Raw genomic sequence first — 22639 nt, 5'->3', positions numbered from 1 at the left:
AGCTTGTATATCCAAAGCAGCCAACATCGATTTTATCTTAATGCACACTTGACTTGATTCTCTTAGTATTGATACAAAGACAGAACTGGAACAACATATGCAGAAACAAATGGTCTGATGTCTGATAAACAAAACTCAACAGCCCTTTCAAAGTGCCTAACACAAATGTGTTTAGCCACTAATTAATTACACCGATTGTATCCTGAGAGACAGGAAATAAATATGGGTGTGCTGTGTACTAGTCACTAGTTTCCATACAGATGCAAGGCTAAGCTATCTTTAGCTTTGCATCAGTGAGTCAGGAATAAAGACTGAGGGAGGGAGGACAGGAAGCGAGACGACGAGAGCTGCAGGGGGAGTGTAAACATAAACAAAACACACACCAGCGACCAACATCAAGGCGAAGATCCTGACAGTAGACTGTCTCCTAACGAGAGTATTGACGTCCTCACAGGGTGGAGGCAAAAAAGACAGAACATATATATTTCACGAGCAGAGTTTTTCTTTGTGGAATAGAGGAATGTTTGAGGTTTCGGAAGATTAATCAGGTTAACTGAATGTGACTGTTTGAAGTGCTGTGTCATGTCATACATCATTATACTCTACTGATGCTTCATGTACTGTAGAGAGGTAGACCTACCAACAAGTCACACATATACAGAAATCAGTGGTAGACAAATGAACAGAGTATATGATTGTAGGTATGCAGTGAGAAGTCCATGGACAAAGTAAAAGGTAAATTCTGCTTTATTACAACTAGCTACCACCAACTTAGGTTTATAGTTTTGGCCAAAGTAATTGCTGAGATCTGGGTGACAGTGAACAGGTCCAGTGGGGAAGAGAACATCGGCAGTCAGATGATCAGACAAGTTTCAAACAAGCCAACAGATTATATTAGGCACATTTTGCATCCACCGACATATGGTGTTTGTCATAAATGTGAATGCTGTACTGTTGTAGTCAATAAGGAACTGACTGGCGAAAACTCTCAATGTGCCAGCAGATCTACATTCCAGCCCTCAGTAATGGTAATTAGCTTTGGGCAATGACTGAAACACTGAGATCCTAGATAAAAGTGGCTAAAATGAGTTTTCCTAATCAGGCAACAAGGCCCACACTTAAATATTCCAATGCATAGATCCAGAGAAAACTGGAGAGCTAAAGCACATAATCCATTCACTCAAAAAATGCCTTGAGATCTCCCAAGTAGAGGTGGAAGGTGTAGCCTGGGAATGTCCAGGCTACCTTATTTAAGCCTGCTGCCTTCATGACTTGGATCCACATTAGTTGCTACAAATGGATTAAAGGATCGCCCTTATCTTATCTTCTAAATTAGAAGGGCACTTGGAGAGCACAGCACTTCACCAAGGCCAATAGTCCAGTCTTCTATGACATACAAATGTGTACATGCAACAGATATGTCTGGATATATTTCCAAGACTATTAGAATTATGTTAAACGAGTGCTTTCTGTATGAAGTTAGGACCAGTACGTGTCCAGGCTACCCATTTAAATTACTGGTACCCATGAATGTGGATCATGAAATGGAGTGATCTTATTTCTACAATTAGCTGTTTTGTTACTACTGAATTTTACTACAATGTGATGGATGTAAAGACATATACCATTTATTCTACCAAGGCCAAGTGCCCTATCTCGACAAATGTGAAAAATAATTGTGTATTCGACCGGTGGTTTGGAGCTACTCCAAAATGTCATCGGTTCTTCCTTTGCCCATGGTACAATCTTTCACCAAGTTTCCTAAAAAATTACTTTGGTTACTACCTAAAGCAATGTTGGCCTGGACTAAACAAGACTCAAGTTGTATGAAGCTATTGTAGAATTCCTTTTCAAATATCTGACATTATAAAAATGTCCATTACCTATGGTTCCAGGTGGACAGGGCATCTTGGTCACCACACCCTGCCTGGTCTTGGGCCAGGAGATGTCCATCATCACTAGGGGATTGCAGTACTCCACCCTTATGTTGGGAAGCTTGGAGGAAGGCGGCGCCCTGTCATCGTTGTTGTCGTCGTCCCCTGGGACCAAACCCTCCACCAGAGTATGGACAGGGGCCACCAATGTGGATGTGGTCCGCGGCCACTGGGCCATTGCAGTTGTTGTGGCGGGCATCTTGGTCGTGGTAGTCCTGGCTGTTGTGGTTGTCAAGGTAACAGTGGTTGGGCGAGTGGTGGTCCTCGTTGTCATGGTCGTTGTGTCCATGTACACCATTACAGAGGAGGACGTTTCTGGTAAATAGAAAGAGAAAGAAGGAACAAAGTGAACTGACAGATCCTCAGAGTTTAAAAAAGATTGAGAGTAAACGTCTTTCTCTTTTCAGTCACACTTCATTAATGTCTGAGAGGGAAATTTATTTTGGTGCCGGTGAAAAAAAAAGACAGAGTGTACGCAGGGGGGGTTCTATCCTCTTTTCCATTTGTCAGTTTAAGAGAAGATAGTTCAGAGGGGATCAATTGGAACTGGCAGGTGTGACTTGCATGGGCATGCATGGTGTCTAGGTCTGGACCCCCGCTAGCAAAGCTACACACACCATGCATACACACAGCTGTGCAGACTAAATGTTGCTCTTGAAGAGGGCACATATCTGCGAGTCAATAGCTAGGTGCTGGAGCTACATGCTATTTCTGGGTCAGCCGGGACAAACTGAAATACCTATTGCCTGGACGCGAGTCCTCCCTGTGGTTACACTCCAGGAGGTGCTTGCTAATGACGCTGTTTACCTGAGCTGTTGGGGACAAGGGCTATCATAACACCAACACACGTGCACACCAAGATGCACCCATACACTGGCTCAGTAACCCTCTTCCAACTCCAATTCATATAAACCTCCTTGACTGCCCGTCATCAATCATCCGACCTACTCATCCACTCTGTCCCCTTTATATTCCTTCCTCCGTGTATCTGATTGGGAAATAGGGGCCCCAAATTAATTTAGCGACAGGCTTTTTTATGAATGTGTGGACTTGGTTAAGCCACAGAGGGTCAGAGGACACACTGAGAGGTCATACTTCATAATTTATCTTTGTAAAATGGGAAGCAGCCAGGCTTTTTCTATAAAACTCTGTCCTATGGAGTATCATTATTTAGTAGCATTGTACTATGTTGCTCATTATGCATTTGCATTATTTCTGCACAAAGATTCTTTAATATGCAATACTGACATTTCTATATGTCATGATCTTATTACTGTGTGTGGTTTGGAAGAAGAAAGCTTGCTGTGGACCCGTTAAGTAAGTTCCCATGAGAGAAGACTTTCTCACACACACACACACACACACAATCTGGGCCTTTGCAAAAATGCAATTTGGGCAAGGCGTTTTTTTCCGTCTAATGCAGAGATACAATCAAAATGACAGAAGTGACAAATGGTCCCAATCTTTGTATGAAAGGGGAGCAAAACAAAATTTAATGAGGGTCGATTTTAGGTTGGCAGGTGTAATGGACATCACACATCCAGAGAGCTTAGATAACAGACATCGCTGCTGAAATCCAGTTCAGCAAGATTCAATTTGCAATAGGACGATTTCTCTGTATGGTGAATTTGAGAGCGGCGAAATAAGACAGCATAAATTAGACACCACTGTTTGGGAATCGCAGAGACTCCTGGAGGCTGTAATGACACAAACCAGGCCACTATCAGCAGTCAATGCATTTAACACTCAACAGCATTCAGCGACAGCCAAGGTTGATTAAATAGGTTGCCGCCACAGCAAGAGTTCTAGGCTGATTGAGTATTTGTTTTCTCTCGCTAACGAAAGAGTTTGTTGTGTTTTTTTAACATCCGCAGGTATCTTGGGCACTCCTGTGGAGGCACTCCATCAGTAAAGTGGAACTATAACAAGAATCTCATTGAATTGCAATGTGAACTAAAGGCATGCAGAGCCCTTTTTACTCCCAACTGCCTAATAACGCTGGTTGCATAACTTCAAAATATCTCTCACAGACAGGAAAGTAAAAACAAATCATCAAAGTATACAGCCTTAAATGTTAAATGGAAAACACAAAACTTGGAAAAGATGCTATTACACGGGTATGCAAGTGTTTGAGCGAGCCAGCACAAAAGTATAATCGCATGCTCACACACTGGCAGCCACACATCAACCAACATAAACTGACATCACACCCATCAACAGGGCTTTAAAAAAATCACATGAATGCTTAAATAGGTATTTAACATTTCCATCAGCCACAGAGACATCACCATTTACATTCTATAACCACTATTAGACATCACCATCAATCTGCGCCACGGCAGCCCAGTGGATCCTTCGGCTGCAGGGATCATGAAAATAGGGCGGTGAAATATCTTCAAGGACGCCAGACTATTTATTTGATTATTCATGAAAAACCTTATTTATGCATCTGTATTTGAGGAGAAGTGTTGATAACCTCAAATATGTTACACCAACTCTTGGTAAAGGGAAGTGGCATCAATTTAAGTTTAATTGAAATGTGCTGGTGGTGCTTAAACTGCATATAGTACCATTAGAGTACCTCATAGAAATCTGATTGTGGAAATTCCCTGCTCATATTGAGGTCAGTAAAGGTCACCGTGCACAGGCTCAGATAAGCTAGTGGCTAAAAAGGTGTGCAGATGGGCCTATTAGGATAAGGGAATCATTGTACTGGTCAGGATGGCTGATAGAGGAGCGATTCTGACTGTGACAGATTTTTGCTGAGGGAATATGTTGCTCTAGCTGCTCCCAAAATGCAGACTGATGTAAGTCAGTAAACTCTACAGCAGCAATACTCGACTTGCTTTGCTGTGGGGCCACATTTGCAAAATGAAAGGAAGATCAAGGGCCAGTTAATGGAAAAAAAAATAATGATAATATTAATCAGTATATATAATGGATGTCCTCACTGATCTCTGCAAAGAGGAAAATTTCATTGCAGCAGCCCTGCACAGGTCAGGTGTAAGCAGGGGCATTTCTAGATAGCCTGGACCTCCATCTGGAGTCCAGGGATCCTTCCAGGGCACCTTTTTTTTTTTGACAAACATGCTCTATTTTGATGATTTTCCATGTACTCTGTTACCTCATTTACATACACAGTACAAAAAAAATCCAGTGTGAATTAATTTATTTTCATTGTGAATTAGATATCATAATTGGTAGGCGGGCCACCCAGCACCCTATTGTGGTCCAGATGCTTTAAAACATTTCAAGCAAAAATCGCAGTTTCACTCATTAGCTGAATAGATTTAACGTGAAACATGTTCAAGACAAAATACTATGTTCTTCCTTGCACCTATGAAAAGATATATTCATACCATAAAGTATTCATTGCAGAGGTGTGGACTCAAGTAACATGACTTGGACTCAAATCAGACTTGAGCCACAAATTTGATGACTTTAGAACCGACTTAAAAAACTCAATAAAGGCTTGGAACTCGACTGGGATTTTAACACCAATGACTCTTGACTTCATATGGACTTGAACCTCTTGACTGAAAATACTTGATACCAGCCCCCAAGCCTATGGATTAAAATGTATGTTATTTAAACAATGCACCACATTTACATTTATTTTCCATCACTTCCTGATCAACTAACACCAACGCTATTCATTCCCAACAAGTTGACACTTCCCAATTCCCCAGATCCACTTTGTTTGAGCCAATCCAACAGCATCCATACGTTGAAGGAGGGAATCATGAAGAACTAATGTTACTGAGCGCCAGCTAGAAAAAATTATACCAAAGATAATTTAATTTGGTCAACAAAAAACTAATTGTAGTGTGGTTTAAAGACTGCATACGGAGACATAACAACTTCCAAAAAACAGGACTTGTGACTTGAGAACACAGACTTGAGACTAAGTTGTGACTGAAAACAATGACTCTGTTTCACTTCTTGTTCAGTGTATTCATCACTATTGCTCAGTTCAGTATTCAGGGGTCTGGTATGACCAATAGCAAATAGTGGCTAATGTTAGCTTATGCTACCAAACATATCTAAACATACTGTTTTGTAAGTCAAGCATCCACCTATCCTTGTCCCTCACTTTTAAAGACAGTAAGATCAACGTAGTTTACCGATCCCTTTTAAATAATAATAATAAAACTTATATCACCGTCTTTACTACTGGAGATAATATGACAGTACAGAGGAATATGGCTCGAGGAAATCGCCATCACAGCAGGAGGTTAATTCAAAGTCACTGGGAGCCATGTCTAGAATGTAATTCCATACTTTCAGATGATCCCGTTGAGCCCACTGTTGAATTATTTTTCAACACGCAGCATGTTAAATACGCCCACAAAGACACACACAAGAGACAGAGAGCAAGAGTGAAAAAGAAGAAAGTGTCCTTGAGCAAACTTGTATATCTTTTCCATGAGATGAACACAAAAAAAAAAAAAAGGAAAGCCAGCAGCAGACAGCAGCCACAGTCTGCAGGCACTATCGCCTTGGAGACAACACAAGGACATTTTGTTTTGCTTTGCCAGCTTTCCCCATTCTCTCCAAAGGGATACAGAGAGAGAGAAAGAGAAAAAAATAAAAGCTCAAGAGCACCAACGAGGTGAACAAGACTTTGGTATGCTCCGAGGGAGTTGTGAGTGACCTTACAGTCAAATTTGAATGTGTATAACCTTTTTGGTTTTGAGTTTTGCAGAACTGTACAAGACACGAAGACGTGGAAATACGACTATAGATGGGTAAACTCTTCTCTTGCTCTTATGATTTTGATGTTTCAGTGTTTAAATTGAATCCAAGGATGTGTGTGAGTATTGTAAAATGAAACAAGTTAAGAATATTATTTAATAAAATGGCCTCAAACCTCAAAGTAATTTATCTTCTGTATATTTAAGATCCAATGCATTCTTGAAGGCATCACAAAGTTGATTAAAAATGAATAATACTAACAGACGGCTATCAGATATTCATGATTCTTGAGCTAAGGGGCTTAAGGATGCTCCTACACCTTAACCGGCGACCTTTTCATTCATAAAAGACAGCAGCAAACTTCTGTGGGCACTCCAGCTTGCTCTCATTGAAGCACTAACTCCACTCATCATTTACGCTCCGCTTCTAGTGCACAAAATCCCCCTCACCAAACGCGTGAAGTCTGTTTCCACCACACACCGAGCTTTGTGCTTCATTTCAAAGCGTTCATTTCTAACTAATTAGCCTCTCTCTCTGTATCCCAGGGCTCGTGGCTTTCACAATTAGATAAGCCCGCTCTACTTCGCTCCGGGAAAAAAAAAAAACCTGCTATGCTACTATGAAATGAATCCGGTTTATATGACTTGCCATTTCCGCACCGAGAGCGGGCTCGTCGGCTCTGAGAAACTTCTGCAGACTCGAGATCAAAAGAGGTGCAAAGGGCTTTCGGGGGGTAAAAAATGAAACTAGCATCAGACGGTAAAGTGACTCCTCCAACCTCGTGCTGAACCCAATTACCTCCTAATTTCAGTATTTGAACCTTTATGCATGGTTACATCTTCAGCAGGCATAGAAAATATTGGACAGTCTTAGTGTGATGTCACCCATTAACTTTCTACTAGCCTCTTTAAAGCCTGCAAAATGGGATTTCTGTGTGCTGGGACATGTATTTTTAGAGTGAAGCGTACTTGACGCCCAAATCCATGATTGTGGCTATAAGTGGATCTCTCAGAAATAAATTACAACCATATACTTGTTCCGTTTGGCTGCTTGATCTGAGGTTGCTGCTAGTTTGTAGCACAGTATACTTCTGTTTAAGTTCGGTTTATTACATCAGAACTTCTTTGCAGATAGAGCCTAAGGCGTGGATGGATTACTGAAAGGGCCGACCAAGCACAGACCCAGGGGTCAAAAGGGTAAACCTCGCCCCCGGGCCTTCACTTGGAAATGGTCACTCAAATGAACACGTACCCATCACGAAGAGACTCAAAATGACAGCAAAGATGCATATAACACCACAAAGAGATGTGAAGCAACTGCAAAGAGACAGTAAATAACTACAAAAAGTCACAAGATTACCTGAAAGACACACAAAATTACTTCAAAGAGTCTCAAAACAATCACACGGGGATAAAAAACGCACACATAATTACCATAAATAGAAAACCCCACAAAAAGATGCATAACCACAGCAAAGGGACACAAAACAACAACAAAGAGAGGCAAAACCGCCACAGAGCCTGAGTGTCTTGCTCCTATGTGAAAGAGGTAGTGGGGCCTTTTGCATATCTGTGCCCAGGGACCCACTGTCTCATAATCCACCCATGGATACGGGTGGCTTGACCAGTATACAAATCTGAGACTAGCATTAAAAGATGTGACCCAACATGACCGAAAACCTACAGGGTAAAAGCAGAGATATCTGAAGAAGGAAACTAGTTGAGGCTTTGTTAATTCTCAGCCATCAATTAACTGAGTCATGATGTTAATTTGATCTATGATGGGAAATATTTACATCCTCACAAAATAACTAACATCATTGAAACCATCTCACACAATCAGTACCTGCTTCATAATGGTATGATTCACTAAGCTCCCAAGCTTATCAATTCCCTCATGTTTATGTCGTGTGATCCCACAAAAACGATACACGTGTCTTTGTGTGCTGAGGTAAAACGAAACGATAGAAGTCCTGTCATTTAATGGAGCCTTTTGTGGCAGGCCAACAAATCCATCAGAGAGTGCAACTGGGATGTGGGGGAGGGGGGGTGGAGGTGGTGGTGGTGGTGGTGTGCGGTAAATTATGCAGCCAGACATCCAGTAATGCTTCGATATCATCTGACATGATGAGAACCGTAATGGATGGGAGCTATGCATTGTTTGGCAATTAATTTCTCATTCCGAAGCTCTCTACCCGGGACTTGAGAGGGCATCTATGGAGGTCACACAGCACTGGGAGAAGCGTATGCCCTGGGCTGATATATATGCACATGTGGACGCGTGCCCGGAGAGACACTCACAGTGTTTGAGTTAAATGACAGAGGAGACGTGAGCAAAGCCTACTTGCTTGTGCACTGGAGTGAGTTACTGTAGAATGAATTCACTACGCAGATGTGCAAAAACTAAAAAGCACAAGTGTTGTTTTTGCCTAATGTGTGTGCAACTGCATTTGCAAAATTGCATTGAGCTCATTTGTTTTCATTCATTTATTCTATATACTCTCAAATAGTCTCAAAGCCCTAATATCCAAAATAAAGTACATTATGCAAATATATGTATATAGTGCATACAGTACTGCTTATATTAAAAACTCACAGTCCACAAAAATCCATATGTAGCAACATCTTTTCTAAGCTAAACAGATGAATGTTGGATTCTGTTTTTATTCCTAAAGCCAAAACCTGAGTCTCTCAGGCTACTGACAAGGCCAGACATTGTCAAACGTACCAGGGAAAGCAAAAGGAGGAAAGAGGAGTGCGAGCACATGAGCAGAGGGGATTTCAGACTCACTAAAAGGAAAGGCACACTCCTCCAAGGTCTCACCATTTGCCAAAAAACCCCCTCAAGTAAGGCTTTTCAAAAGACTGTCAACCAACAGTAGTATGGGCCAAATGGATGGGGCGAAGCTGTGCAGAGGAACTCTGACACTGGTGATAAAGAGAGTTAAAGATGCTACGGAGGCCTCCGATCAGATTTGCTCGGCTGATTGGCCAAAATAAATCACTTTGAGCTTGCGTGTCACCAACCCTGTTAAATCTAATGTGGCAATTTTTTGGCACTCTGGAGAAAACCGTTAGCCATGCACACACACTTCAGGAGCAGAGTGGAGAAAGAGCAGAGTGGAGGAGGTGATCCCACAGACTACAGAACACCTAGTTACACATATTTTATTCTTTTTTCTTCCATGCTTGGTATTCATTGGGTGAAACTTTTGAAATCACTGCCAACTCCCTGCTTAGCTCACACACTGCAGCTGATGGGCTACGAGAGGATGGCTGGGGTGAAACACTGCGTGCGTTTAAACCAAAAAGTGAAAGAAAAACTGTGAGGAAGCACAAATGTTATCATTTTTGGCTCTACACACTGAAAAGAGATAAAATACACATTCAGGTAGGGACAAATGCACATGGGCCTAATAATCCCCATTCACCTACATGTTTAAAGGGTTGCATCCTACGTCCTCAACAAACAGTTTTTTTCCTACTCTGGCTACAGTATGATGTCATAGCGTGCCGGTTTACTTTATATGGTAATCTACTCCAGGCACGTTACCACAAGTGTTTACATTACATAGCCTACACTTCTAAATGAAGCTACGTGCTTCAGGGAAAGACGTAAACTTGGTTGCAGATGTTGTAAATTTCTTCCCAATTTTGAATCATATTCCTGTCAGAAAATATCCGGTTGTGTTTAGAAGCTTTTATTGGTGATTTTTAATGATAGATAGTGCCACTATACTCCATTAACAGTCACTTCTCAACTGCTAACACACATGTAGCCACATGCTAACGTCAGTGAAATGACTCATCTTATGGTCACTAGCTATGTTTCCATCCAAAAGTGATTCGAATCATTGGGAAATGCACATTAAAAGAAATACGAATCCTGTGTGTTTCCATTAAATGTACGGACTTTGGTGAAAACTACGAACTCGCGCGAGTTTTCCGCAGAACCGGAAACAAAACAAGTCTTGCATTCTTATTCTTCTACGTTTTCTGGCAGTTGGCAACCAGCTTGTAAATGCATTATCGCCTTCCCGACCCGGAGTGTGGATATCACCATGGAGAGAGTTGCGCTATGTCAGACTGAATTCGAACATAACTGTTTCCATCCCCCGTTTTGCGAATCAGCATTTTTTTCAAATCAACAAAACCCGGCTAAAGCGAGCGTATTTTAGTTTGTGCGAATCAGGGGATTTTAATTCGAATTTTGGCGTTTCCATCATAATTTTCCAATGCGATACTTCTAGATGCACATCTAAACAGGCTGATGGAAACATGGCTAATGACATTGTTAATTTTTCCCCATTTTGAATCATTTTCCTGTCAGAACATATCCAGTTGTGTTTAGAAACGTTTATTGGTGATATTTAATGATAGAAATTGCCACTATACTCCATTACAGTCACTTCTTAACTGCTAATGCACAGGTAGCCACATGCTAACGTCAGTGAAATGACTCATCTTATGGTCACTGACATTGTCAATTTTTCCCCATTTCGAATCATATTCCTGTTGGAACATGTCCCTTTGTGTTTAGAAACTTTTATTGGTGATTTTTTCATAGATAGATAGAAAGTGCTGCCATTCTCTATTACAGTCACTTCCCAGCTGCAAGTAAACTGCTAAAGAACCCGTAGCTACATGCTAACATCAGAGAAACGTTGTAACTAACGTTAGTTCTCTACAATTACAGATCATATTCGTGCTGGAGCTTGTCCAGTTGTGTTTAGAAGCTTTTATTGGAGATTTTACACGATAAAAAGTGCCACTATTCTTTGTTACAGTCATTCCCCAAATGCACCGACACTGCTAACAAGCTACTGTCAGTGAAACGACTTATCCTATGGTCACTGACATTGTCAATTTGTCCCCAATTTCAGATCAGGTTCCTGCTGTAATATGTCTGGTCGTGTCTGGAAGCTTTACACAAGCGTCGCTATTCTTCATTATACTCAATCCCTAGCTGTAAGCACACTACTAATGTACATGTACATGCTAATATCGGGGAAACATTAGGATATGGTTACTGACGTTGTCAATTTCTCCTCATTTTCAGATCATATCCCTGCTGGACTATGTCTGCTGTGTTTATAATCCTTTATTGGTGATTTTTCCTAATAGAAAGTGCCGCTATTCTCTGTTACAGTCATTGCCCAGCTGCAAGCCTACACTACAAACGTACATTGAGCTCCATGCTAACATCAGGATAAAATGGAATCTTTTGGTTACTGACGTTGTTAATTTCTGTCCAATTTGGGATTCCTGAAAATGAGTATAATAGGTCTCCTTTAACACTAGACTGAGGTATTTAACTTTTTTTTTTTTACTATAGATATGTTTTTCCCCTATTTCTGTACATGTCAGGAGAGATGGATAGGATGTTGGCCTTAATTGAGGGATTGCCTGCCACCTCTCTCACTACACAGGTGATCTGTGTATGATTTCTGGATCAAGGTAGAGCCGCCAAGGCCCATGATGGATGGCCAGTCAGAGGGAGGGACACCAGACAAATTCATGTGATATATAAAGGGAGTATCACACAGAACTAACGGACGTGCCACATGCTGAACTACTTGCAACATGAGCTTGCCTGCTCAAAGTGACAAAGGTTTCATTCAAAATCCGTATCAGAAATAAAACAGAGGCATGCTAAGATCAGCAAAAGACACACGCACTAATATGGCAACAATTACTCTATATTACAATTTATACTTACATGAGCAAAAATGGCTTTGAAACATTCAAAAAGGCTCTGAAGCACCGACAAAGTGCTCCCTGTTCCCATGCTAAAATACCTAAAGCTGAATTACTAACAGAGCCCCATTGTGTTGCAGCATTAAAGGGTTTGCAAGAACGTGCATTTGTGCATGTGTTTGTGTGTGTACGTGTGTGTGTGTGTGTACATGTGTTAGAAAAATCATTCTAAACTATAATCCTAAACCTTGCACTTTCCCTCCAAGAAAACTGCCCTCTGCAGGAGACGCACCGGGCATGTGATAAGTGCGTAGCCTGCAAATAAGCATGTAGCCTACATTTCTAAGCCTCAACATCAAAAAGGGCCTCATGCAGCATGCAAAAGAATGTTTTTTTGTGGAATAGTAACATTTAGGTTGAATTGCTAAGAAAGATTTTTCTGAAAGCTTTGCAATCAAGACAGAAAAAGCTCTACGACACATGACAACTGCAGGGTGTCACTTGGTACTGTGTAATGACATCAAAATGTATCAATCAAAAAGCAGCATGACAGGTACTGGGAAGCTGGTGCATAAGCAACACAACCCGAGGGAGTACAGTTTGTGCCTTTAAGAGCACACTGAGTCACACTCAGATTATCTCCACCAGACTCTGCCAGCCTGCATTTGCCGCTTAGACAGTCTTAATCAATTTAGCATGTGTCAGGCACTTACAAATAGAGCCAAGGCGGGCCAGAGCGTCCAAAACATCGGCTGTTTCGGCATGAAGGTCGGGGCACCACGTCTGCGGGCTCCCTCCAGGCAAGCAGGGCTGGCACCGTGCCCCGGCCAGATGGCAACATGTGGCAAAATTACAGGACTGCCAGACGGTGAATGTATCTATGACACCAACTGTGCCGCATCCTATGCACCAATCATGAGCCAACAAAAGAATCACTCAGATGCTGTGTCACTGAAATGTGAGATGAAGGGAACATCGCACAGATACTAAAGTATCAACAGCCTAATAAGACACTGATTGCTGTATTCTCTAAACAGTCCTCAACACGCTACGATCTGAATACGTTCATTTGAATGAAAGAGATCGCTGAAAACGTTAATGATTGTACAAACAGCAAACACATCATTGTTAAGCCGGTAAGGAGTCTACAGCGTACAACAATTTGGGACTGAACCAAAAAAACAACTGCGTCTAAGTTAACACCGATATATTGTATCATAACCAGCAAGGATTTTATTAGTGCTGCAGCAGCAGGTGTGTGAGACTGAGGGTAATTTTCTCATGTGGCTGCCCTCGTCTTCGCAGTCCTGTGGAGTCAGTGCAGCCAGTGCCTCATGCTCACTGTGGCAGACAGCTCAGAGGTTATTCTGGTAAAGGTTGAGGCCAGGAGTAATTTCGTCAGGCAAGTAAAAGGAAACAATGCGGTATGTAGCGAGGCTAATTAAGTGCAAGCACATGAATCTTTTCTGGTTTAACTACAGCAGTAAACTGGCAATCATAGAACAATCTGCATCTGATCGGACAACACAAAGGTGCCAACATGGAGCATATACAGTAGCTTCATTACACAGGACATAATGTTCCATATACTTTGGTTGAGTGTGGAGCAGGTCTTGTTTTTAAGAGGTTAGAGACCATTGTTTACCTGTGACTTTGAACAGAGATAAGGAGTTAAAGCTTAACTTTGGTATTTTTAACCTGGACCCTAATTCCATGTTTCTGTGTCTAAGTGACTAATGGGAACAAAGGTCTTTAAAAATGGCTCAGTATTGAGTGGGACCACTGCAGCCAGTGGCTGCAACACAGGCTGCAATGCAATTAGTCAAGGGTGTGTTTGCACTGTCAACTTTTGTCCACTAAAACAGTTTGTTATTTTAAGTGTCTGACAACATTAGGGAAAGGATCCCGACAGAGATAGACATTTTTGTTAAAACGTAAGATCCTTTTTTTAAGCAGAAACAGCTCCCAAATCACTATCGCCATATGTACCAGACTCTATTTAAATAAAGAGTCATTTTAGTGTGGATATAGGCAGCATATTTTCACATATAACTGGGTTAATTAATGGTTTCTTTTATCCAAAACAGAGCTGGCAATTACGGAACAGCGAGAGGACACATTAAGACAGCTTTTGTGAGTTGTACTTTGTTTCTGTTGACTTTGAGCGAAGTGTGCTTTACAATGATAAAATTACTGTTTATTTAACTGGAGTCTGGTGAGTTTTGCATCAGTGATTCAGAGCTGTTTCTGGTTAAACAAAAAGGATCTTACTCTTTAACAAAAATGCACTTATATTAACAATCTCAGCCTGCCAGTATAGCAAAAACAAGCACTTTTAGTGGATGCAAACTGACAGTGCATAATTGCCGCGAGTGATTACATAGCAGCCTGCTCCGCCACTGCCGAGTGTAGCCTTGTCACTAAATGCTGGATCGGTTTCAAAAAATGTTGTTCCCATTAGCCACTTAGACGCGAAACATAGGAAAATAGGGTGCAGGTTGGAAAATAACGAAATTTCCCTTTAAGAGAATGGATTGGTGGTTTGTTGAGCAATGATGTACTTTCAGTGAGAAGTTGTTCAGATGATGGGATGTGCTGGTTTTGATAGAATAATAGCCTTTTTTGAGAGGTGATCGCCTGCCAGGTCAGTGGCAACTATACTACTTGCTATCTTGACACTGACTTTTTGCAACGCCAATTAAAGGTGTCTGCAATCCTCTGCGTCTCACGAACAAACCCCTTCAACTTGTGGAGGGGATGATTGAGCATAACCACAATGATGGAAAAGGTGAGAACACTCTAAACGGTGGATGTGGAGAAGTGGGTCATGGATAGTCGGGAGACAATGAATTCCCACAACTGTCATATGATCGGCAAGAGGGGCCATTGTGGCCTGTGTAAATGAGTTTGTAAAATTTTCATTTACTGATAGGACAAGGTATCTTTCGTCTACCAGCTACTCAAGTATTGTATGTGCTGTGTTCTTTCTTTTATGTTTTTAAAAGAAGACCACAGAGCAGTTTCACAATTGTCCTCGCATATTCTGCAATGAATGTGATCATGTAAAGTGGATTAATGGTTAAGAGAGCTTTTATATCTGCCTGCTGATAGCAGTCTGTGCGGCACATTTCATTTATCACCAATTCAGTGAATTTAATTATCAATGGAGTTGTCATGGAAGCACTCTTGGGCATAGATCATCTGTCCTTGAAAACAGCCTGTTTGGGCAAAAATATTGCTCTGTCTGTTAAAGAGACTTCAGAAGCTCCACAGATAAGCACATGATTATTGCGGGGAGCATTTTAAACGCAGGGGAATATTTCATTTCATTTCATGAATATCATAAAATGTTATAGAGGTTGTTGATTTTTGTGAGTAAAGAAACAATGCCCATATATTTCCTATCAAACAATAAGGGGGATACTAAAAGATCCTTTGCTAAAAATGCATTCAAATCATAACCAATTAGACACAACATGATATCTGAAAGCTTTTTGTGCAATTCCAGATATCATTACCCTGTCCCAGCCTAATGCCCTGTAGCAGGTGTTGCGTCCTGGCCCATGCGGATCGGCATACGGTAGCGGGCCCAAGCTGTGGCCTGGCCATTTCCCTTTTGCTCCATTGCCCATATACATGCTCCAACAGTATGGCAGGTCATGCATGCTCGTGGAATTGGAAACGAGCTTGTGTTAGAGCGATCACAGAATGACACCTTTCTGGGAGTGTTAACAGGCATGATGATCACTGACACTGGATCGAATTTCAAAAGCTCAGGTTGGCAGCATTGACTTTAGTCTCTCGATAATGTGCTAACGCAAACATTTAATGTTTCCCTTTAAAAGTCAATAATTTTGTTTAAAGGAACACTTCACCTTAGATGACCATTTGTACAACCATTGTTCACCCTGTGTTACGCTGAATTTGTGAGGAAAACTGTGTTTTTCTCGAATGCTTTCATGGTTAGAAAACATAGAAAATTTTTGATGAACTTAAGTCTATGGGGGCCACACTTAACAACAGCAAAACTATATCAAAACATCGGTTTGCAAACTCGCAACTCGTTCAGTATAATTCAAGTCTCATTTGTCCAGTCGTATGCTCAGAAGTTCCCAAACAACTTTTAAATGGGGAAAGGAACTGAAAGTGAAGCTTGTCCATGTTCTCTTTAAAGCCAGACTCCACTGACAAAAACAATAAATTTACCTCGCTGAACATGGGTGTTGCTGATCTACCACTGCCACAATCAGTAGTCTGTGTCATTCTGTGACACTGCTGAATCCCTAACCCTTTAAAACACTGAAAACACACAGTTGAAATTATTATATAAATATAGCATACTAACTGATATCTAAATGGTCATTTGGGAGGTGAAGTTTTCTTTTAAGATCAAACTAGTAAAAGTATTTTGTTTTCAGCTTTCTTATTTGTTCAAGGATATGTGAATATGTCAAAATCCTCCTCTTCCACATCTTTGTGGCTCTGTCACAGCATCCATTGTTGTTCCTGTGACCGCAATTTGCATTTCTCCCCGATCACATTTAGCCATTTAATCTCTGCGTATCCTCACTGAAGTAGCATGTTAATGGTTCAAACATTATATTTCAGCAGCAAATACAGACTGCAGTGTGCAGTGAAGTGGTCTACACTGGTACCGATTCATCCAATTTCGTGTTAACTATCCTACTCTCTCGCAATTAGGCTCCTCGTGAGACAATTGTGTGGAAAATGTGCACAGCTGAAAACCCTTGATTCCACCAGTCTGCATGCTCTGTTTCTGTATTTGGTCTGGGAGTTGATCAAATTAAATGGTTTACAGTCCATTCAATCAGTCTTTCATTTCTTATCACTCTGTTTATCTGACATTTATGTTTGTTCTTTGACTCCATCCATCCACTTAATGCAACATTTTACTATCTCTATTCATGCAGCAGCCTCTTTGGAGGGCAGCCTATTCTGCACAACAGCAGCCAGACACACAGCTCGACATCTCACTGGGAAGTCTAGTACTGAGAATTCGGCATTTGCATGTGAATGCGCGCTCGTGTGCGGACATGCGAGTGCGTGTGATCATTGTGAACCACCGTTAAAGAGTGATGGATAATCATTTAATACAAAAAGCACATAACAACACCATTTCACTCTCCTTAACTACAACAAATTATATTAGGGGTAGCTGTGTATCATCAAAACCAAACACTCTAAGCATGGTCACTGAATGAATGAATATATTACAGGGTGTGTTGAAGCAGGATTCAGTGTATAAAAAAGATCTGGGGTAGAGTAGCAGCCAGCGAAAGGAAAATAAATTAAACTGGCAAGCGGCAGGTAGAGAAAGCTCTAGAGGAGAAAGCAGAGGTAGGGACTTCACAGTCAAATAACTTGTGACATTTTTGACTAGAGCTGTTGATGAGATAGCGCAAAGAATTACCATGGTGTGTCAAAACAGGGTTTTTTTTCCATTTCATGCTTCCCAACAAGCACCAATTTATAAAAAGAACAATGGAGTGGAGAAATTAGACTTTTCAAAAGAGTTTTGGGAAGTCTAATGTGAGCAGTCGCCTGTTCCTTGTTGCAAAGGCAACAGCTAGGGTGAGTAAAAGATTAAGCTTGTGGCTGAAAAACGAAATGTGCAATACTTGCAGTGTTGAACACCTCATGTGTCATGTACTTCAATAATACAGCTTGCATTATTTTTGTGAATGATAAACATTTTCTCATATCAATGAAACAGAAACAATAAAACTTATCAAATGAGTGCTAACTGCAGTTTTATGCTAATCATTTTTTTTTTTGCCTTGTTTCCAAAAAGCACTGTGTATGCTAGCAAGTTTGTAGATTTCTGCGAGAACTACCCTTTGTTTGGTGTGTTCATGAAACTAGTTCTGTTATTTTTTTGGTCGAGATTTGCCTCAAATACTTGGAAAAAACTGGAACTTTGGCATCAGATTTCGGATAGCATGCTAGCACTGTGTACAGGAAGTTAGCATTAACACAAATCCGCTAACAGATTGCTGAATATAGGCCTAATACTGTTCTACTCATACCTTTGTTTTAAGTAAAACGTTTGATGGCATGTTTGGCTAGCTAATATTGGTAGCATGCTAGCTGTATAACATATAGATTGCGTGTAGGGCGGATTATACATCTCTTGACAAAATATTTCACAAAACTGGCAATACACCTGGCAGGCCGACCTGGCCACTTATTTGTTACCACATATTATAGTTCCTCTTTTAGTTTCTGTGCTGCTCCATGGGCAAATCCCAAAATTTTGGATAGCCAAAGACACTCAAATTTTACTTTTGTTTCTGCAGTGGCATTTGTATCCATTCATGAAGAGATGCATTTCTTTGCCTTGAACAGTAGAGGCATACTCTATACGCTATACGGAAATATGGACACAAAACAAAATTAGAGCTATCTATTTATAGTATCTATCTGGAGTTTAACTTTGTTTCATTTTAGCAGTTTCATTTTAGCAGTCAACTAAAAATACACAGGTAACACATTAAGCAGCATTCAATTTACACTAGGCAATTATCACCAGCCCACACTGCCTCGAGGTGCTACATTTTATATATATATATATATATATATATATATATATATATATATATTATATCATGTCTTTCTACTTGACCAAAATACAGAGAAAAAAAAGTGTAAAGTTTGCCATGTCATTTCTTTGCATCCCACAACACAAAAGTATGTGATGGAACAAACAACATTGTGAGATTGTTGCTATGCTTTGAGCCTTTCAAGTAAAAAGGCAAAAAATTGAGTCTGTTTTGGGAATGTGTGTAGATCAAATGGGTCATTACAGGCAAAATTATTTACTCGTTTGGGAGAATTAATGTATCAGGCAAACTCAATGGCAATCTACCCATGGATAATGAAAATAGCTCAGTAACTTTTTCACCGTGAACTGATAAGTTGGTGGTTACATTTCAATAGTATTTGTTGTGGCCATGTGGAAAGATAGTTGATATTGAGGGTAGGTCAGTGGATTGCGCAAAAATGATTGAGAATTATCCTCTTGGAAAGATGGGAAGCCATTTAAAAGTCTGTGCCAATAGACCAGATTTTTTTTTTTTTTTTTTTTTTGAGAATACAGCCCTCTGAACAAAATTTTAGGGTGGCTGGACAGACCAATGGTCATTATCTTGTTGCAGAAATGATAGTGATTTGATGTGAGCTCTGTCCCAAAATTAATGGGAAAAACCAAATGTCTATGATTTTCCATCTCTGTAATTTATCATAAAAAAACACACAGTAGCATCCTGATTGTCTTGCATCTCAGAGTCTGACATTCTGTTGTCATTACCCTTTGCTCTGACACACTGAATTGCACTGACCCAGGTACTGAACGTGACATTAAAACAGTAAAGAAAAAAACAAAAAAACAAGTTGGCCTTACCGAGTCTGTTGTCCAATGCTCCAAAGTCCAGAGAGTACTTCACGACATGGTAATTGTTCCAAACGTACAGCAGGTTGTCCCTGGGATTGTAATCCACTGCAGCGATGTACTGATAGGAGTTGGGGAAAGGGATGTCCAGAAAGCCATCTTTACTGAGCTCTGTGTTGTAGATGTAGTCAATCTTGTTTCCTGTTGCCTCATTGTCATCATCCTCATACACTGACTTAACTACATAGAGGATTCCGCAGATCATAAAGGCGTTGGACGCTGAGCGCTTGTCATAAGCTGTGTCCCAGGTCCCTTCAACACGTAACGTGTAGGGATTAAGCTGGCTGATGACAATCCGCCCATTGTTCTGCTCAGTAGCATAAATCACCCAAAGGCCATTCTCGTCAACAGCCAAGTCAATGTCTGATTTCCCTCCCCATCGGTATGGAGATGTGTCGTGGTAGTTGGCATTGGCAATGATGGCCTCGCCACTCTTGATACGAGTCCGCAGGTCGAACTTGACAATGTTGCGTGTGCGCTCCTTGTTGAAGAAGAGCGCCCCGTCATAGACCACAAAACCTGTTCCGTCAACACGATGCGGGAGTTTGTATGTTGTCGTTGGCCTTCCGGCAATGAAGTCTTCTTTGGAGGAATATTCAGTCAATGTGTCGGTGCGATAGGGTGTCCAGGGCATGTAGTAAATCTTATCAGAGGCTTGGAGAGGGTCTTTGCACCAGGCTCCTGACTGGTGGTCCGATTCAAAGAGGTGCTCGCTCTGGTACACCCTGCGCAGAAGCCCTGGGCACAGGAATACTGAGGAGCCAAAATAGGGAAAAGACAAGTACAGAGTTACATTGGCAGGTATTAAACCTCAATAGGCAAAACAGCAACTGGATGCAGCTACACTGATGCTGATATCTGCAGCTCAATCGTCTTTACTGTAAAGGCCCAAGATATTTAGTTGCACCCCTTTCACTGGTGTTTGGGTGATCAGATTTCGGTTAAATGAAGGAAAGATTACAGTCTGTCAGACAAAGAATATAAGAGTAACGTAATTCACTGGATTATTCCAATGAGTTTTGATGGTGCAAATTAAAATTAAACAGGAAATATACAAACCCCCAACATTTATTATTTCAAACTGTGTCCTGTTTTGGTTTCAATTACTTATTGCAGTGTACATTTTTTGTATGAGATACTTCTAATTCAGCTAGTTTCTGAGCCTGAGAGCAATTAGTTTACAATGTTCCTGAAGGAACAGACTCTGTGGGAAGGGTGAATAGACTATGTGAGTTGATGTCAAGCAGAAACAAGTCAGAAGATGCTGTTAAAACTTACCACAGACTGACTCGCCCACATGAACTTACACACATGTTACCACTTTAGTTTTTTTCCCTTTACAAAGTGGCTTCTCAGTACATATCTACTAAATTAAATATAATTGCATCAGCAAAAAATAAAAAATAAAAATAAAAGGTTTCATTCTTTTCTTCCATTATAACACCCCGCTGGCAGCTCTTAATAAGTAGTATTAAAGAGACAAACCCAAAGTTAAAAGATTTTGATAAACAGCTACACTATAATTATTGGCTGAGGCCGCCCTTCAGCGGAAAGAAAACAAAAGACAAAAACATAGTAATTACATCATCTATATAATGATTGCCTGTCCATTATTTCACCCACGTGACATTTTTAGTCTGCGGCGTGATTTACAACACAACACGCAGTAAACCAATTATATGTGAACTGGTTTTTACTCAAATCTGATAAAGCTAGGCCAAGGCAATCCAGCTGGAGCAGGTCAATAGTGGACACGGTTTGCAGAATCTGATTTCAGTTCATTACGGATGATCTTGGACGGAGCTGAGGCAATTATAATTTTCTGTCTTTCTCAAAAGATGACATTTGATTTACAATGACAGTAAATTCAGAGTATTTTAAACATTTGAATTAAAATATGAATCTTAAAGCGACAACATGAGAACAAAGAACAGGAAAACAAAAATGACATGTCATTACTATATTTACCAAAACAATGGATAACAATTATTCAATACAAAGTGTTCAAAGAAGAAAAAGAAATACTGACCCAAGAGTAAGACTGATAGAAAGAAACAATACAGAATTTAGATAGTGCAGTTTTCCCTTTTTTTCCACAGGTTTGGGCCCACAGTACATCACATCATATAAAAACAAAGTGTGTGTGAAGGCTCCTTTCACTGTAATGGGCCAGGAGCCTGACACAGCGCTGACAGCTTCTAGCCGCAGATCCGTGGAGAGGTAAAAGCTGCACGCTCCGAGGAGGAAGGAGGAGAAAGAGACAGCGAAAAAACAGAGGCTTCTTCTCCCCTTGTAATCTCTTGAGATTAAACATGTTGTCTACCTGCAGGTGAAAAATGTGGCGAGATGCGTCCCGTTGACATAGCGCCTTGGCACACATCTCAGCGGTTGCTCCACTAAATGCTAAGAGGGCTGTTTCTACGGGTTGAAGAAGACGAGATGTGCTAGGGTACAAGGTCAGAGTGGGTAAGCTTTGTACTGACAGCACACTGGGCTCAGTAAAATATGCTGTTTAAGTGAGCACAAACATGGAGGAGCGCATGAAATATATTAGAGAAGTGATACAAAAGCAATCATGGCTTTCATGGGGAATTTCACAAAAACTGATACCTCAGCAGCACAGACGTCTCTATAAAATGTTTGGAACCCTCCCCTTCAGCTTCATTGCTCATTCTCTTTGCCACAGATTTCAGTGATGCGTCATTAATTAATGACTACTATGAAACCTCAAATTTATTGCTATGAAAGCAGAAGTCTTTACTCTTGTTTTACGATTCTATTTCCATCTTTGACTGAAAGGAACAGAGTGTAACATTTAGGGGGATTTAGTGCCATCTAGTGATGAA

The 22639-nt window shown here is 40.7% G+C and overlaps 1 protein-coding gene across 6 annotated transcripts in view; it reads right to left on the bottom strand.

Moving 5' to 3' along the window:
- The window catches only part of LOC126403954 (adhesion G protein-coupled receptor L3-like), a 278598-nt gene that overhangs the window by 88317 nt on the left and 167642 nt on the right, over positions 1 to 22639 (bottom strand). For all 6 annotated transcript variants that reach the window (XM_050066833.1, XM_050066834.1, XM_050066836.1 and 3 more), the window contains exons 6-7: positions 19746 to 20546; positions 1884 to 2249 (exon numbers count right to left, since the gene is read on the bottom strand). In XM_050066833.1, coding sequence (XP_049922790.1) covers positions 1884 to 2249; positions 19746 to 20546 — 1167 coding nt within the window. The remainder of the gene's footprint in view (positions 1 to 1883; positions 2250 to 19745; positions 20547 to 22639) is intronic.

Source organism: Epinephelus moara, chromosome 17, assembly GCF_006386435.1.
Source record: "Epinephelus moara isolate mb chromosome 17, YSFRI_EMoa_1.0, whole genome shotgun sequence".
NCBI classification, from domain to species: Eukaryota; Metazoa; Chordata; class Actinopteri; order Perciformes; family Serranidae; genus Epinephelus; species Epinephelus moara.
Note: the sequence above shows the minus strand (reverse complement) of the source record. Positions and strands in the feature narration are given on the sequence as shown.